The sequence below is a fragment of the Mustela lutreola genome, chromosome 15 (genome assembly GCF_030435805.1).
Source record: "Mustela lutreola isolate mMusLut2 chromosome 15, mMusLut2.pri, whole genome shotgun sequence".
Lineage (NCBI taxonomy): Eukaryota > Metazoa > Chordata > Mammalia > Carnivora > Mustelidae > Mustela > Mustela lutreola.
Window position 1 is genome coordinate 19,667,364 of NC_081304.1, and position 18,323 is coordinate 19,685,686.

At 56.7% G+C, this 18,323-nt stretch overlaps 2 protein-coding genes across 5 annotated transcripts; one reads left to right on the top strand and one right to left on the bottom strand.

Moving 5' to 3' along the window:
* Nucleotides 1-169: 169 nt before the first annotated feature.
* Nucleotides 170-8,742, top strand: PLEKHH3 (pleckstrin homology, MyTH4 and FERM domain containing H3). 4 transcript variants are annotated; one of them, XR_009348122.1, is made up of 13 exons: nt 170-795; nt 2,799-2,854; nt 3,220-3,299; nt 3,401-3,592; nt 3,679-3,836; nt 3,947-4,067; nt 4,828-5,134; nt 5,691-5,898; nt 6,110-6,246; nt 6,533-6,665; nt 6,863-7,299; nt 7,613-7,804; nt 8,359-8,497. XR_009348122.1 is itself a non-coding variant. In XM_059149547.1 (13 exons), exons 1-13 carry the CDS (start codon nt 634-636, stop codon nt 8,533-8,535), a joined length of 2,385 nt encoding a protein of 794 aa, XP_059005530.1. In that variant the 5' UTR covers nt 170-633; the 3' UTR covers nt 8,536-8,742. The 4 variants fall into 4 exon arrangements, 2 of the variants coding, with proteins under 2 accessions (XP_059005530.1, XP_059005529.1); XR_009348123.1 differs by having other exon boundaries at nt 6,110-6,237; XM_059149547.1 differs by having other exon boundaries at nt 6,863-7,324; nt 8,359-8,742.
* Nucleotides 8,743-9,633: 891 nt separating this feature from the next.
* On the bottom strand, nt 9,634-14,481 carry LOC131816629 (tubulin gamma-2 chain). The gene is made up of 11 exons (XM_059149553.1): nt 14,191-14,481; nt 13,799-13,911; nt 13,448-13,615; nt 13,074-13,142; nt 12,647-12,726; nt 12,109-12,235; nt 11,208-11,294; nt 10,939-11,088; nt 10,406-10,558; nt 10,154-10,315; nt 9,634-10,026 (listed from the first exon to the last, which is right to left on the bottom strand). The coding sequence occupies exons 1-11, from the start codon at nt 14,237-14,239 to the stop codon at nt 9,829-9,831; spliced, it is 1,356 nt and encodes a 451-aa protein (XP_059005536.1). The 5' UTR covers nt 14,240-14,481; the 3' UTR covers nt 9,634-9,828.
* Between the last annotated feature and the right edge of the window lie 3,842 nt (nt 14,482-18,323).

Genomic DNA, 18,323 nt, shown 5'->3' on the forward strand with positions numbered 1-18,323 from the left:
ACATGATGCAACCCGCCGCGGTTTCAGTGGCCTGATTGGTGGCCGCGCCCGGCGCCAGGCACAGGGATTGGGCAGGGGAGACTGTGACGAAAACTGCACCCTGCCCTGTAAAGAAGGGAGGAGAGAAAGAGAGGGAAAGGGGGGGCCCTCGGAGGGGAGGGGGCTGGGGAGGCGGGGTCCCGGCGCTGTGCTCGCGCCCCTAGCGCGCCAGTCCCGGGGCTGCAGGGAGCGCAGCGCGCGCGGCCCGGGCCCCGGCCACCGGACACCCTACCGGACACGACCCTCCCTGAAGCTTGGACAACTGCCCACCTCGGACATTGCACCGGACACTGCCCCCCACAGGGCTGGACACTACAACGGACACTACTTCCCAGCTCCGGACATTGCTCCCCCACACCCAGCCTTGGACGCTTTCCCCCTCCCCCTTCGGGGGCCCAGACACCGAGCCCCCCGCAGGCTCAGCAAGCGACCCCTTGCAGCCCAGCGCCAGACACTGCCTCCTCCTAGTCCCCTCTCCCTTCCCCTCCTCCCGCCGCATAATTCCCCCGCTGGGGTCGGAGCCCCGCCAGTTTCTCCGACCCCCTGCAGCTCGGCCCGGCTGCCCGCGCCCCCATCCCCCGGCTGCTCGCCCGGATGCCTCTCCCCGGGGGATTGTGGTGGCTCCTCTGCTGCCGTCGAGGCTTTACTCTTCTGCACCGGGACTACGGGGACGGCGAGCTTAGCGGGGACGGGGACGAGGACGAGGACGAGGAGACCTTTGAGCTGCGGACCCCGAGTCCAGCGGGCGGCGGGAGGGTAAGTCCCTGGGGGTTTGGAGCCTTGTCTCAATCCCTCTCACCACAAGCGGCCGTCACGTCTGATCCTGCTCCAGACTCCAGCCAAACGCCGTGCTCTGGGCCGACGGGGACGTGGGAGAGGTTTTTGCCTGGGGGGCCAAGAGCCCCCAGGAGCTCAAGGAGCAGCCCTACTCGGGATGTGCCTGTGGGCCTCGCGCCGCATGCTGGGCGCTGTCCACCTGCTAGGGGCCCTGAGGCAGGGGAGGCGTCACGCGTGGCCCGACCTGGCCCTGCCTCTCCCTTCCCCGCCGGGCCCGCGTCCCATCCCGTCTCCTTCCGCCTCCGCCAGCGCCGAGGAATGTGGCGAGGCCGGCTGGGCGGCTCGGACGCCTGGGTCCGCTCCGCTCCCAGTTCGTGAGCGCTGAGTGCTGGGGCCAGATGCCGGAGCTCCCGCCGCGGGGACCTGGGAGAGGGGGAGAAGGCATCCTCAGATTGGGGTCCGTGGCAGGGACCCCACGGAGAGGGAGCTGGGGGCCACAACTCTTCGAGGACCCCTCGTCATTACCCTGCCACTCAAGACAGAACTCTCGGCCCTCCCTGGTGAGGCTCCTGGGGAATCCCTGAGGGGATGGTGAGGGACACTTGGCTCCTTGGTTTTGTGGACTCTCCCCGTGGGGAAACTGAGGCTGGACTGGTCTGGAAGACCTCCATACCCTGAGGTCCCCTCTGGATTCCCCTGCACACCGGCAACCAGACTCCCTTGTGCAATGGCTTGGGTCAGGCTCCCATCCCCCGCTCAGGGGTCCCCAGCAGGCCCGGTGGCTCGGTGCCCGGGTGGGGCGGGCTGCGCCGCTGGGGCCGGCGCCAGCACCTGGCGGAGGCGGAGGGCGGATAAATATAGAGGGGGGTGGAGGGAGGGAAGCAAGGGACTGCGATTAGGAGAGTTGGACTAAGAGAGTGGTCAGCACCTGCCCCCGCGGCGGTGTGGCTAAGAACTCCTCTTGGCCCCTCCAGAAAGGTGGGTCTGCGTCCCAGGAAGGCACAGGACCCAGGCGTCCCCAAGCTTCCAGCCTGGGCTGGGTCAGTTCTGTGAAACACGGCTCTGTGAACCACGCCATTGCCTCCCTCATGCTCCACCTCCACTCCCCTCCCCCGAGCTTGGGGACAGGTGTCCCTGCCCCCCTCCCCCACCTCCCCCTCCTGGCTTTAGCAGTCTGGGCGCAATGGGACGCTGGCTTTAGCAGTCTGGGCGCAATGGGACGATGGCACAGTTCCTGCCTGACCTGGCTCCTGGACGGGATTTTGGCCTCTCTCAGGCCCCATTCTCCTGTTGAAGTTCCAGGGCAGGAGGTAGAAGGGCAAAATCCTGAACTGTACCTCTCCTGGAGAGCGTGTGCCATTTTTCTGCGTGCTCTTCCAGAGCCCCAGCAAAGGGGGAGGGTCTCTGCTTACCATTAAGTTTCAGGAGTGTCTGTGGGAGGGCATAAGAAGTTCTTGAAGAAAGCCCTATACTGAAAAAGTCCCACTTCCCTTCATCCAGCTCTGTGCCCACCACCTGCCTGTGTGCCAGCCAATGAAGGGGAAATGAGGAGGAGGGGGTGACTTCCAACAAAAAGGAGTTTCATCCACCTCTTCCTTTTCAAAGATGGGGAAGCTAGGGCCCAAAGACTGAGAGGATCTGTGAAGGTTCCAAGCCAGTGATTCGAGTTAGTGGTCAGACTGTTACTAGAATCCAGGTCTCCCCACTGGACTCCCTGCACAGTGCTCTTTCCAGCGTATCCCGCCCTGATTTAAATCTTCAAAGGGAAACAGAGACAACGCGGGAGCCTTGACTTCTTAGCTGGGGCTGTTCTGTAGAGACTGGCAGAAGGGGCTTCCTCTTGGCATCAGCTCTCTCCCTCATGATCACGACCCCGCTCCTTGATCCCTCAATTCCCTGAGCAGCGCTCTCCTGGGGGCAGAAGCCACGGGCATCCCGCGATGACGCCTCTGATCCTGAGGGCTGCTTCCCTGTTTCCCCAGGGCCCCCTGGACGTGACGCTGACTCAGCCGGTGAGGAGTGCGCAGGTCTCAGACAGGTGAGCACGGCCCCTGCGTCTTAGGGTATGAAGCCCCCCCCCCCCCAAGCCTGTTCCCGGGACCCCAATCCTCACAGTCTGCCCTCCCGCAGTTGTGCAATAAGGGAGAGGCCTTACGCCGGACGCTGTGGTTTGGCCGGGGTCCCGGGGGGGCGGTCCGACTGGGGGCGCGGGGAGAAAGGGGGGGTCTGGGCTATTTCTGGTGCGAGGTCAGAACGGCCCAGCGGTTCCCACAGCCTGGGGGAGGGGTGTCCATACCCGGAGCAGGCTCCCCTAGCGGTCTGGGGAGCACCGACAGAGGAGCCCCCTGGAGGCGGGGTGCTGGACCGACAGCCTCGCCCAATCCTCCCTCCCCTCTGGCCCAGGCTGCAGAGCTGGGAGGAGACGCGGAGCCTCATCCCGGAGAAGGGGCCGCCCGAGGAGGACCCGGACGTCGTCGTGAAAGGTGGGGACCCACCTCAAGCACTCTGGAAGTCCCAATCCCAACCCTCCAGGGGATAACGTCTTCTCTTGCTCATCCCCTTTTTCTCCCACCCCTCCCCCCAGGTTGGCTGTACGGAGAGCCCCGCGGAGGAGGGGCTCGGCCCTGGTTGCCCCCGCGCCGGGCCTGGTTCGTGCTCACCCGGGACTCCCTGGACCAATTCAGTAGCAGCGGGAAGGGGGCGCGGCGCCTCAGGAGCCTCGTGCTCACCAGCTTGTGCTCGGTGACGGGCCCGGAGCGCCGTCCCAAGGAGACCGGTGAGGCTTCGTAGGGGAGCTCTTGTACTTCCCTGCTATCGGCCCCGTCCGGCCCTGATTGCCCTCCATGGCCTCTCTTTCCCCAGGTCTGTGGTCAGTCACCGTGTCTGGCCGGAAGCACAGCGTCCGGCTCTGCTCCCCGCGCCAGGCAGAGGCGGAACGTTGGGGTCTGGCTCTGAGAGAAGTGATCGCCTCCAAGGCGCCCCTGGAGACCCCTACCCAGCTGCTGCTGAGGGACATTCAGGTGTGACAGAGAGGACTTCATGGAGAAAGAGGAGGGTGGCGGACCCAGAAGCCTCCTGAGTTTGTGGGGAGCCCCTTTTTCCATCCTTGTGACTCCTTCCCTGATTCTAGGAAAGTTGTGGGGACCCGGAAGCCGTGGCCCTTATTTACCGACGGAATCCAATCCTGAGGCACACCAGTGGGGCCTTGTATGCTCCACTCCTGCCCCTGCCCTACGGTGTCAGTGCCCCAGGTGAGTGGTGGCATGGCTCCAGTCCTTTGGATGGGGAATCTGAATGCCTCACTTGACAGGGACTTAGAAGTCCAAAGGAGGCCCAGCCTCTCACTTTTCAAAGGGCTGAGAATGGACGCTGGCTGGATTGATACCTAGGTTGGAGGAGAGGGAAGCCAGCACAGGAAAAAATGCCCCCTTTGACCACCTGTCTATGGGTCTCGTTCTGACTACTGGTATTCCTTCATGAGTTTTTACACTCTATTTTTCTTTATGCTCTTTAGACCCCGCATACTATGTTTTCAACTGCTGGAAAAGCCAGCACTGTGGGGAGTGGGCTGGCCTCGTTCAGCTATATCTCTTCCCTAAAAGGAATAGTGAGAGTGAGGTCCTAAAAGTAGAAGATTGAGGGGAGCTGGGAGAAGAACCCTTGTTTCCTGACTCCCAGTCCAGCCTGCTTTCTGGCCCATGGTGGTGGGCTTTTAGTGCCCAGTTGCAGAATCTGGGGTTTGAACCTGTGTCCTTCAGTCAACCTCTGGAGCTCACTAACTTAGAGAACAGCCCCAGTGGCTCCCCCCCCCCCCCCCCCCGGGAGGTGCCTGGGAGGCTCTGTGGGGACCACTGCTTTCCCTTCACTCTTCCTGTCGTTGGTACTCTCCCCTCCTTGCCACCCCCTGTCCCTTTACACTCCCTCTGACCTTTTCCTGGTTCATGCCTTCCTTTCAGGGCCCAGCTCTGTGTCCCCTCTCCAAACCGTCCCTCCGCCCCCACCCTCCCGCAGGTCCGGGCTACGCACCCTTGCGCGAGGAGGCGGTGCGGCTGTTCCTGGCGCTGCAGGCGCTGGAGGGGGCGCGGCGCCCCGGGCCCCTGATGCAGGGTGTGCTCCAAACCTGCCGGGACCTGCCCGCGCTCCGCGACGAGCTCTTCCTGCAGCTGGCTAAGCAGACCTCGGGCCCCGCAGGCCCCCCCGGGCCCCCAGCTACCCAAGACCCTGCGGCCCTTCGGTACTGGCAGCTCCTCACCTGTATGAGCTGCACCTTCCGGCCGGGGGGAGCTGTCCGCGGGCACCTCCTGGGGCATCTGGAGAGGTGAGAGGGGAGGGCTGGGGTAAGGACAAGGTAAGGGAGCTGCAGGCCAGGGAGAGAATGGCAGGCCTTGCCAAACCGAGGGTCGGAGAACTTAGACCCAGAGAGAGGAAGAGACTTGACGGCTGCTAATATGCTCAGGGTCTTTGTGGGAATTACCAGATCATATCCCACTTTCCGGCAGAAGGACTGCAAAAGGTGCCCCCCTTGAGGCAGAGGAGTTGCTAAGGGCTGCTTTTCCTCTGGGCTGAGGCAGTCTAGCCAGCGCTTCTAAGTTGCAGAGCGGAATGGGGCTGGATTTTGGATTTCAGCGCGGAAGATCATGGAGAGACTTTGGCAAGCGGGAGGGCGCGGTTAGGAGAGAGCTGTCGGAGCCTTAGAAAGTAATTGAGCTCCACGCAGTGCTCCAAGAGTAGAGAGCCGGTCGCTAGATCCAAGCAACTTAGAGTTGGAAGGGTGGGAATCCGTGAGAGTAAAGAAATGGTACAGTAAGAAGGCGAGAGGGATGGGGAGAAGGAAAGCCCTCTGAGCACTAAACCTCGGGTTTTCTCTAACCCAGGACGGAGCAGGCGCTCCCGGACACGGAACTGGCGGAGTACGCGCGCTTCATCAGGAAAGCGCTGGGCCGGACGCGCGGCCGCGAGCTGGTGCCTTCGCTGGCAGAGATTTCGGCGCTGAGCCAACGGCAGGAGCTCTTATGCACCGTGCATTGCCCCGGGGCTGGTGCCTGTCCTGTGGCCATAGACTCCCACACCACGGCAGGCGAGGTACGGCCAGAAAAGACCTCTGAAACCTCAACCCGTCCTCCCAGCTTCCCATGCCCGGCCGTCCTGGTGCCTGGGCCCTAGGTGTGCCCACGTCTAAGATCTATCATTTGTGTAAGGCGTGTGTGTGGCGGGACCGGGAGATCTGAAAGAGTTCGTCAGTTGGCAAGACCCAGCGCGGTCTGATTTTCCCCTCTTGCCTCCTCCCCTCCAGGTTGCTCGAGAGCTGGTGGGACGGCTGGGCTTGGCCCGGAGCCGCAACGCTTTCGCGCTGTATGAGCAGCGAGGAGCCCAGGAGCGAGCCCTGGCCGGGGGTACTCTCGTGGCCGACGTGCTCACCAGGTTTGAGAAGTAAATGTCCAGCCCCAGCCCCGCTCTCCGGTAACCCATCTGCCTCTCAGCTCCGGTCAGTCCCTGTGCAAACATTTATCGAGCGCGGGCCACTGGCCCTGCACGGTCACGTTTGCCGGTGCACGGAGGGGCCCTGACCGCTGGCGGTTTGCTGTCAGATTTCCAAGCGTCCCAAACATCTGGCCCGCCTTCAGCATGGCCCCGCCCCCCATCCCCGCCCGCGGTGGCCGACGCCTTGGAGGGGGTCTCTCTTCTGCCTGGCATCGAGTCCTCCTCTCTTTTGCAGTTTGGCGGTGGAGGAAGCCGGGCTGGACGACTCCCCGGACTCTGGTTGGAGACTGTGTCTGCGTCTTCACGGGCCCCTGCACCCTGAGGGGCTGTCCCCAGACGGTCACGAACTGCCTTTCCTCTTTGAGCAGGTGAGCATCTCCAGCGTTCACTGCCCCTCCAAAAGACATCCCCCGCCCCCAGCCTGGACCCCTCGCTTTCCGGGCCGTCACATTTAACTGTTATGGCAACCTCGCGGGAGGCTTTTCTCGAACCCAGACGTCAGACTTTGCACCCCCCAGGTGTGCTCGCCGCCACTCCCGCGCTGACACCCAGTGCCTCCTCCTAGGCTCACGCTCTGCTACTGCGCGGCCGGCCGCCCCCGCCCGACGACACGCTGCGCGCCCTGGCGGCGCTGCGTCTGCAGAGCCTGCACCGAGACTTCTCCCCGAGGGCGCCCCTGCCGCGCCTGGACCGCCTGCTGCCGCCCTCCGCCCCGCCGCGGGACGACCCTCCCCGCCCCGTCCCTCGGCCTCCACCCTCCGCCGCCCTGCTGGCCGGGGCGATCTGGAGCCCGGGCCTAGCCAAGAGGCGGGCGGAGCGGACCCGACGTGGCGGCGGGGCAGGCGGCCCGGCGGGAAGCGCGGCCCGCGAGGGAGGAGGTGGCGTGGGCACGGCGGCTGCTGTGCTGGGCGGCTGGAAGCGGCTACGGGGCATGGGCCGAGCTGAGGCCATGGCTGCCTACCTGGCCCTGGCGGCGCAGTGTCCAGGGTTCGGCGCTGCTCGGTATGACGTTCTGGAGCTGAGCACGGTGAGGGGGAGAAGGGAGAGGGGACTCTGGCGGCCCAAGCCCTACACCTCTGCCCCAGAGCCACAGGCCCCACTGTGGGTCATCTCACTCCCCACACCTGACCCTCTCAAACCCCAGGAGTCACTGGCCCTTGGACTCTCCCCTCTCCCAGAGGCGTCAGCCCTTCCACACATGCCTTGTGAATCACAGAGGGGACTGGGACACTCCTGCTCACAGCTGTCTCCCCACACCAAAAATAATGCGGCGGGGTCCCCTACGTCCACCCTGACTCTACCCATCTGTCCCTAGGAGCCTGGTGGGGGCACTCCACAGAAGCTATGCCTGGGCTTGGGAGCCAAGGCCATGTCCTTCTCCCGGCCGGGTGAGACAGAGCCCATCCACAGTGTCAGCTATGGCCACGTGGCCGCCTGCCAGCTAATGGGCCCCCACACCCTGGCACTGAGGGTGGGAGAGAGCCAGCTCGTCCTGCAGAGTCCCCAGGTGAGTGGGAAGAGGGTGTGGAAGAAGGAAGGAAGGGAAAGGATGTTAAGAAACATTTTATTAATGCTGAGCCAGGTACAGGTCTAGTCACTGGGGATCCAGCAGTGATCAAAGATAAGCTCGAGGCGCTTACATTAGGGCAGGAGGTCAGACACTAAATAAGGAATCAGAAACTATCTAAGACAGTAATAGATGCTACCAAGGGAAGGGTGGTGTGACACGAAGTGACTGGAAGGGGTCATAGCATTAGGTAGGACCGGCAGGAAGGGATACTGGAAGTGACATTTAGGCTAGCCACAGGAAGATCTGGGGAAACAGCATCCCAGGTAGAGGATATCACGGGTGGAAAGGCTCTGAGAAGGCAACCGCATTTAGAGAAGCAGAAAGACACAAGTACTGGCACCTAATGAGTGAGGGAGAGCGTGGTGGTGAGGAGGGAAAGGTTGCGAGGAGGGGGCAGCTCTCAGAAGGCCCTGGTGAGGAGCCTGGGCAAAGGATGAGACAAAGGAGAACGCAGTGACCCCTACCGCCCTTTGACCTCTGCCCTCTCTTAGGTGGAAGAGATCATGCAGCTGGTGAATGCCTACTTGCCCAATCCCTCCCCTGAGAGGCCTTGCAGCAGCCCTTCTCCTCCATGCCAAGACCTGCCAGACACCTCCCCTCCCAGCCAGCACCCGGGCCTGGACGAGCCCCAGGGACAGTCTGGCTGTTTGGGGCAGCTGCAGGACTGAGCCTGCCAAGAGGTCACGACCTCCCTTCTGCCTCCAGCCTGGACCTGGACTGCTCTGAGATTTGAGGGAACCATGGACCCTTTTGGCCCTGCAGGGACAGGGCATACCCCACACCCAAGGGCTGTAATGGGTGCCGATGATTTTCTAGTTTGTTTCTTAATTTATTTGTAGAAGAGAAGCGGAAAAAAAAAATCCTATTTACACAAACCCTTCCTGTGGGAGTGTTGTCGGTGGGACCAGTTAGAGCCCCATAGCTCAGCGCTCCACCCCTGGGGACGCCCACACTCTGAGCTTTTACCAGCACGGAGGGGAGTCTGGACACCACAGAGCTCCACCCTCCTTGACCTTCTGGATTTAACCTTCTCCTAGCCAGCAGGCTGCCACAGGGTGCTGGGTGGGGCAGGCAACAGGGCAGTTTGGGAAGCTGGCAATTACTCACACTCACTTCTCCATTGAGCAGCACAGGGGTGGCCTCCTGGCGTCCCTGAGGCCGGAAGGCAGTGAGTCATCAAGACTGGCACTACCCAGTTCCTACCCTGGTGTCCAGCATCTGGGCCCTCGTTGGGTCCATGTCGGTGTGCCTACTACTTTGGGTCTGGAATGGAGAGAAGCTTGGGACAGGATCAGACCCAAGAGCTTCTCTGGCACAGATAAATGCCTTATCAGGATGGGCTCAGCCCTACTCCTGAGTTCTGTTCCTGCTTTATCAAGCTAGGTTGAATTGGGTTGTGTTCCTAGGGATCTGATAGCCTTGGGCGCTGGGAATCCAGAGTCCCAGGTTTCCTGACCTGCTCAGTATGCTGCAGGCCCTCCTTCACTAGCCTAAACAGCCTACTCCCTGAGTGGAAGAGTCTGGGGCAGTGATCCACCCCGGGGGCAGAAGCTCAGGCACCGAGGACAGGGCAGACCTCAGTAACCCTCAGGGCTGACTCAGGTAGAGTGGCCTGGTTCTAGGCAAGGTATGCCAATGGAAACAGTGACCACATTGACACCCGGATTAGTGGTAAGAAGCTACAGCAGGTAAAGGACACATGCCTGGGAACTGGGAGGGAACATGGGTCACCCCCCCACCACCACCATATTCACACTCTGACTATATGCACAACACAGCTTTATCACTTTATTAGAGATAACAAGCATATTAAGGGTCAGGGCAGAGGAGGGAGGAAGGAGGACCAGCGCCTGGGATGGAGATGATTCTAGAAAGGTTTTTTGGTGAGAGGAATCCATGCCACAGGGACCAGGCATTATGGGGACTGTGCTTACTGTCCAGGGGAAGTGGTGGCAAGGAAGTCACTGCTCCTGAGTCCCCCAGGAGATGTAGTCTGGCCGCGTGGCTGCGTGGTACTCATCGATGAGTTCCTGCACCACCTCCCTGGACGTGTCCAGCTCGTCGAAGTTCTCCTTGAAGATGTCCTCCTTGCGGAACTGCTCCAGGAAGGCCTCCCGTTTCCGCAGCTTGTCATACTGCTGGCAGGAACTTTCAAAGAGCTGAAAGAGATAGAAATCTCCAGGATGGGAACCCGTGCAAGATAAGGGGCTGGAATGGAATGGGGCACAATGATAAGAGTGGCTAGTGGAACAGACTGGTCAGTGAAGCCCAGGAGATTAGGCTCACCGAGGAGATGCTGGTGTGGTTGGCCATCATGAGCCCACTGACCCGGTGGGCTGAAGGCAGGTAGGGAGACTTCCTTGACAGGGCCACCTGGATGCTGGCAGGGCCCCAGGGGATGAAGTTGGCCAGCTTCCGTTCCCGGATCCTCTGCAGACTCTTGTGGACCTGAGGGGAGGGGTGCACGCAGCAGTGGTGGTGGTAGCCTCTCCTCTACCCCTGCGGGGCCCGGGGGTGGCACGAAGGGGCCTCACCTACCTGTGTGGGGTCCACCTCCCCCTGGATGATGTTGAGGATGGCAATGTAGCAGTGGTTGGTCTGGCGATCCCGGCCCGTGGACACCATCACGTTCTTGGGCTGCAGCAGCCGCCTCATGACATCCAGGACCGTGGTCTTCCGCACGCTGGCCACCTGAGGGGACAGTGGGCCACAGGGCCCGGGCCCGCACTCAGGCCACCGTCCAATGCTTCAGCCCCGTCCGACTTGGGCTAGTGTGGTTTCTTGGGGAAGGGTCTCGAGATCCAGGTGTACACTGAGCCTCTGCTGTGGGACTGAGTCCTCCTTAGCTTGGCAAGGTCATGGCCCTGTGCGGGACCGTCTGCAGACCCCACAGAGCCTGGTCCCTGAGGGGAGGGAGCCAGAGGCACAGGACAGAGGAGAGCAGGTCAGCGTGGACTTGGACGGTCTATGCCGGTCCTGGAGCACAGAGCCTCTGGGGGCCCCAAGGGACAGCTCCTGGGGCAGCAGGGGGACAGAAAGGCGAGGGCAGGGCCTGCCGCGACTGCTCCTACCGACTGGTCCGTGGTGAGTGGGGTGTAGCCCGTCATGAGGAAGTGGAGTCGAGGAGTGGGAATGAGCGAGGCGATGAGGCCGATGAGGTCGTTGTTCATGTAGCCGGGGTAGCGCAGGGTGGTGGTGCTGGCTGACATGATGGTGGACACCTGGGGACAGGAGTGCGTGCCGTGGGCCTTGGCCCCATGGAGGGATGGGGGTTCCCTTCCCAAGGTGGACCCCAGCCAGGAGGGGTTCCGGCCCAGAGAGTCCGGGAGTGGGGGCTCACCAGCTGGTTGATCTGGGAGAAGGACGGGTTCTGGATGTGCAGGCGGTCTGTGGCGATCCGGTTCAGGGCTGTGTTGTCCAACACCACCTGGGGGGGACAGAAGAGGGTCACGGCACCTTTTTGAGGAGAAAGGGGGCAGAGAGATAAGTTATTAGCTTAGCAGGGTGCCTGGATGGCTCAGTGGGTTAAGCCGCTGCCTTCGGCTCAGGTCATGATCTCAGGGTCCTGGGATCGAGCCCCTGGGATCAAGCCTCCCCAGCGGGGAGCTTGCTTCTCCCTTCTCTCTCTGCCTGCCTCTCTGCCTACTTGTGATCTCTCTCTGTCAAATAAATAAAATCTTAAAAAAAAAAAGTTATTAGCTTAGCCCCCTCTAAACTCCAAAACCAGGGTGTAGGTATGTTAATATAAAAAAGGAAACTACTGTCTCAGGGGCATCACCAGACACTTTTCTCTCATCCAGTAAACAAATGTGATTATCTCCACGTGCCACGCACGTGCCTGGCTCTGTAGATACCATGGGGGATAAAACAGGCATGGTCTGTCCTCCTCACAGAAAAGTATGGTTACAGCCTGAAATATGCACAAAGGATTTGACCTTGCATGGGTGGTCAGGGGAAGTCTGACTCCAAAAGTGACCCTTGGGCTGAGAATTTAAGCATGAGTAGGCATTAAACAGGCTAAATGGGGACATATATCAGGCAGTATACATGTTCTTAAGAGTCCTGCTGCCTAAAGGAACTATAACCAACTTGGAGTCAATTCATTTAATAATTTGGGCCACTGGGAATGGCTTTGTTGGTCCTCTGTTCTCTAGGCAAGGACTTGGGAAGGGCAGGGTGTCTATGTCTCACAGGTTTGAGGAGGTGGACCAGAGCCCCCCACTCTCTTTTCCAGTGCTCACCACACAATCTGCGTTCTGGGTCAACCTCTTGAGTGTGAGCAGGGAGTTGTAGGGCTGGACCACCACATCGCTCATCTCATCTTGGTTGGGAAACACTGAATACGTTTGCACCAGCTTCTTGGGGTATCTGGGGGTGAAGAGGGAAAGGGGAATGTGACACAGTGAACTGGAAGGACTCCCATCACTGCCCATCTTAGTCTTCTCTAGAGCTTACACGACCATTCCTTTCCAAGTGTCACCAAGCCCTTGGTACAAAAGGGGGGCAAGGACAGAACTGAGTGGTCAGAACCCAGGAGCCAAAAAGAATAAACCTAAAGCATCAAACCAATCAAACCCTTAAGGTCCCTCTTCGCCCTGGGCAAACCCCTTCCTGGGAGTTCTTGCTTCCAAGACGCTCCCTGGATGGCCAGGCTCCGTTCCTACCAATGACTCAAAATGACAGTGCCAGACCTTCCAGTCCAAGAGAAAAAAACAATAAAAAGGAAAGACCCTACCCATGGAACCAGGGCTAATGCCCTCTCTCCCAACACAGGCTTACCTGTCATTCAGTCGTTCGAGAAGGTAGGATCCCAGGCCAGAACCTGTCCCCCCAGCAATGGAGTGACACAGCACAAAGCCCTGCATGGGGAGGGATGAAGAAGCAGTCTCCAGGGATGTGGGGCAGAGGCTCCAGGCTTGTCTCATTCCCCACTCCCAACACACTCATGTCTCAAGGCTTCTTCTGTGTCTATCCAGGCTGACACTCCTTGGGAAGGAAGACTCATGCTTAAGGAGCTGATGCCCTCCAGATGAGGATCTCCTTGAGGACAAGTACTGTACCTTATTTACCTCGATACCTCACATAGGATACTCAAAAGATTAGTTTTTAATAGAATTGCCCCCATCACACCACGTGTTCAGGAACATCCTGACCTTTCCCAGCACTTTTCAGCCTTATTTTCCATTCAGCAGGGGCGGAGCCTCACCTCCAAGCTGTCACTTCCATCTGCTTCTCGGTCTATGATGTCAAAAATGTCTTCATGGATTTTCTCACCCTGTAGAGAAAGAATGAGAGGGAGGGTGAGGATGAGGGTCCTGGGGAGTATCTCTTTTCAGCACCAAGAACTCTACCCTGCGACACTCTCAAGCAGAGTCTCCGCCACCACCCTCAACCCCAAAAAAGCTACTTTGCAAACGATTTGCAATCTGCCTAAACCTCTCCCTGGCTGTCCCTCTTGTCAGGTTATTCCATTGTCTCTTATTTATTGTCAGTCTGGTCTAGTCAAATTCCCAGGATGCCTGAGCCTGCCTTGCCCTGGGGAGGGAACATCAGGGGTTTGGGGGATGGTCACCCGGATACCTGCGAGAATCCACTGGCCCAGTTGTTGCCAGCTCCTCCTCCATGCTCCGACAGGTAGATGTTCTCTGGGTTGTAGAGCTTCGCATAGGGGGAGTTGAGGATGGAGTGGATCACCCGGGGCTCCAAGTCCAGCAGCACTGCCCTGGGGATGTAGTGCTCATCGTCTGCCTGCCAAGGGGCATCCAACAAGGGGGCACACTCAGCTAAGGCCCAGCCCTCCATCCTCCCAGCTCTGGCTCCTGCCTGCCCTCCCTCCTCAAGCCTCCCGCCCTGGTTCCTCTGCCCAGCGGGTCTCCCGGTACCAGGCCCCTGCCCTTCCCTCAGACCCCCTGACCAAGTCGCTGGGGGCACCTGGTAGAAAAAGACGTCCTTGCGGTCAGTGCCCTCGGTGGCGAACTCCTCCACGATGCCCTCGGGGCTGATACCATGCTCGGCGCACAGCTGTTTCCAGAACTCGAACCCAACTGGGGGATGGGGAGAGATGCCTGGGTCGCTAGTCGTAAGGCCTCAGGCGCCCAGAGTCAGGCTTAGAGGCTGTCACACTCAGAGGCTGCACCCAAGACACCTGGTCTGGGAGCTGTCACAGCCCAGGTGCGGCTCTCCAGCTGGGCGTGTTTGTCATGCGCAATAGGGCAGGGGGTTCATGGCAGGGAAAGGGGGACTGGAGGATGCCAAGCACTGGGAAGGACCCGAAGGGGCAAAACCGGAAACTGGAGGGTCCCGGCGCGCGCTCGCTCGCTCACTCTGGTTGCCGCACTGGCCTAGCTGCAAGGTGATGATCTCCCGGGGCATCGCTCTTCAGACGTGGGCGCGCCAGCCCTGCCCCGCGGGAGTCACGGCGGAGACGAACGCCTGGCAGCCGGGCTCGCGGGACGTGCGGAGCGCTCGCTCGCTTTGCCTTTTGACGCGACTGCTCGGTCTGCGCGTGTGCACTGCAGGCCTCCCCGCTGCCGCCGGGCCGGGGAGCCCAACCTGGACATCATTTCCCCCACAGCACTTACAGCTGGAATTCAGCACAGGCGCAGTGTGAGGCCACGCCCCCTTCTGCTTGCCCACCCCAGTTCCGCGCCTGCGCGGTGAGACTCGCTGGGGCTGCCGGGGCAGAGACCCGGGTGTGGGGGCGGGGAGGGGCGGTCCAGGAGGCCCCAGTCAGCTGGGCGTTGCGGGTAGGTGAGGCGGCTGGTGGCTCTTTTGGACAGAGGGGCTGGATTCAAGCCAGTCTTTTTTCAATGTCTATTTTTAAGTTAAATATACCTAACACAAAATTTATCTTACTCATTTTCAAGTGTACAGTTCTGTGTCATAACGACTGTTCTGCCACCGTCACTGTCATTCATCCCCAGAACTTTGTCACCCTCCCAAACTGAAATCCTGTACCATTAAATAGTAACTCTCCATCCTCATTGCCATCAACAGCCTACTTTCTGTCTCTGTGATTTTGACCAGGCATCTTTTATAAGTGGTATTATATAATATTTGCCATTTCGTATCTAGCTTATTTCACTTAGCATAATGTTCTCGGGGTAACTTCGTGTTGTAGCAGTGTCAGAATTTCATTCCTTTTTAAGGATGTATAATATTCCGGGCGCCTGGGTGGCTCAGTGGGTTAAGCCGCTGCCTTCGGCTCAGGTCATGATCTCAGGGTCCTGGGATCGAGTCCCGCATCGGGCTCTCTGCTCAGCAGGGAGCCTGCTTCCTCCTCTCTCTCTCTGCCTACTTGTAATCTCTCTCTCTGTCAAATAAATAAATAAAATCTTTAAAAAAAAAAAAAAAATAAAAAAAAAAAAAAAAAAAAAAGGATGTATAATATTCCATCGCATGTATATACCACATTTTGTGTTTATCCATTTATCTGTAGATGAATGTAGAAGCCACAGTGTTGCTTCCACCTATTGGCTATTGTGAATAACTCTGCCATGAACATGGTTGTGCAAATAAGTTTGAGTCCCTGCTTTCAGTTGTTCATTATTCTGAGAAGACACCCAAGAGCAGAATTGCTGGATGATATGGTAATTGTATGTTTAAGTTTTTGAGGAATTGCTGCACCATTTTCTTTAGTGGCAACACTATTTTGCATTCCCACCGGCAGTGCATAAGGTTCTAATTTCTCCACATCCTCTCCAACACTTGTTATTTTCTATTTTTTTGTTTTGTTTTGCTTTTTAATAGCTATCTTAACAAGTGTGAAGTGATATCTCATTGTGGTTTTATATTTTTAATTCTCTTAAAGATTATTTATTTGAGAGAGAGAGAGAACAGGACCGGGAGGAGCAGAGAGCGGGGGAGAGAGAGAATCTCAAGCAGACTCCCTAATGAGTGCAGAGCCCAAAATGGGGCTGGATCCCATGGCCCTGAGATCAAGACCTCAGCCGAAATCAAGAGCTGAACGCTAAACCGACTGAGCCACCCAGGTGCCCTTCTGTTTTATTTTAAGTTACAGATAAGTATTGGAAGGCCTGGGTGGCTCAGTCCGTTAAACGTCTGCCTTTAGCTCAGATCATGATCCCAGCGTCCTGGGGTTGAGCCCTGCATGAGACTCCTTGCTCAGCAGGGAGGCTGCTTCTCCCTCAGTCTGCTGCTTCCCCTGCTTATGTGATCTCTCTGTCTCTGACAAATAAATAAATAAAATATTAAAGTTTAAAACATATAAGCATGATTTTATATTTTTATTGTATACTTTTTTGTTTTAAAAATGTATGTAAATGCTATCAGAGTATACTAGCCTTTTGTAACCTGCTTTTTTCACTCTATGTTAGATTTTTGTGATTCAGCAATGTTGATACATGTAGATTTTTTTCATCGTTTTTAACTGCTTTATAGTATTTCATTGGATGACTGAAATAGCTTTCCCACACAGGGGTGATTACATTGATTCTACTTATCCCCTGTTATGTAGAATGAATACAGAATCAGTCATTTCTGAACATGAAGGAGACTATCTCTACCACTGGCATATGCATCTTCTTTAGAAGGCTTTACACATTTTCACATATTTTTTCCTAGATGGATGTACCAGTTTACACTCTTACCAGTGAAGTAGTTTCCATTTTCTTACACCTGCATCCACATTTGGGTTATCAGATCTTAATTTTTGTCCATCCCATGGCTCTCAGTGGGATCTAATGACTGTAATTTCCACACAATCTGGTCACAAGGGAGGTTGGTTTGATTTGTTATGGTTGTTAGACCTTTCAGAATTGCCTGTTCATGTCCTTTACCCATTTTTCTTTTTTTTTTAAAGACATAATAAGATATTCTACTTTTTTTTTCTTGGTTGTATGAGTCACAGATATGGCTTGTCTTTTTTTTTTTTTTTTAAGATTTTATTTGACATGGAGAAAGATAGCAAGAGAGAGAGGACAAGCAGGGGGAGCAGCAGGCAGAGGGAGAGGGAGAAGCAAGCTCCCCACCAACCAAGCAGTCTGATATGGGGCTTGATCCCAGGACCCCAGGGTCATGACCCAAGCCAAAGGCAGACAGTTAACCAACTGAGCCACCCAGGTGCCCCTAGGGCTTGTCTTTATATTTTGCATCTGGTGTCTTTTGGGATAGAGAAGATTTTAATGTAGACAGTTATTCTACTATTCCTTTCTGCTTGATGCGTTTTATACCTTATTAAAGAAATCATCCCCTTTCCTAGTATCATAAATCTGTCCTTTTATGTTTTCTTCCAAATGCCCCATAGTAGTTTTGTTTCTTCCCTGTGTTGTGTACTGACTTGTGATTTCAAATCCATGTTTTTGAAAACTTGTTTTGGACAAAGTTGTTTGTGGTTTGAACTTGTTTTCGTGAAATTGTTTTGAAGCTGGATATTAGCACTTTCTTTTTTTTGTTGTTCTTGTTTTTTTTTAGGATTTTTTCTTTCTTCCTGTAACAGAGAGAGAGATCACAAGTAGGCAGAGAGGCAGGCAGAGAGAGAGGGGGAAGCAGACTCCCTGCTGTGCAGAGAGCCCAATGTGGGGCTGGATCCCAGGACCCCAAGATCATGACCTGAGCCAAAGGCAGAAGATTAACCCACTGAGCCACCCAGGCGCCCCTATTAGCACTTTCTTATCGAACTCTAGACACCATAGTAACGGGCAGCCGTGATGTCCACCACATGGTCATTTAAACTTTAAAAACCAAGAGGTATGACCGGCCATTCAAAAGTGTTTGGTCTGGACAAGGCTACTCTTTGCTGATCTAAATAGTTCTCTGGAGATTGTGAGATACTTACTCCTGTGTGGCCAGGCTACCTTGGTCAGCAGTGGCGTTAAACCACGCGGCGGTCTCAGGAAGAGAAGGGACATCTGCTTCTGCCTTAGTGAGGCTATCCTTCCTAGGCAGTGGTGGTACAAGCTGTGTGGCAGACCCTGCAGTAACAGTCTTCAGAGCAGCCACTTTGCCTGCCAGCACTGGCACCGTCTCCCGCTAGCTACGTGCCCCAGCAGTGAGGGACCTAAGCAGGCAGCTGATATCCAGCTTTTAGTTGGAAGGACTGACACTACCCAGAACCAACTCGTAGAAAGGTACACCCCAACTAATATTGGTCTTTATTGCTTTCATCTCCCCTTTGTCTGGAAAAATAATGTAACTAATCCATCATTGGTTTGGAATATGTTATTTCTTTATTGGTGTATTAAGAGACAATATCCTGTATGCTTGGCTTGTGAAATATTATTACTATAAGTTATAATTATTACAGTGGACCTGTGTTAAATAAATTATTGGCAAAGACAAACTTAGTCTCTGAGCATAATTTGTCCTGAACAAAACACCCTGTAGGTCTTTAGCTCATCTGGAACTTATTTGGAGGCCTGCTGTAAGATAGGGATCCACTTTATCTTTTCCATATGGATGGCCAGTGGTCTCCAAGCCAATTGCTGAAGAGTGGGTG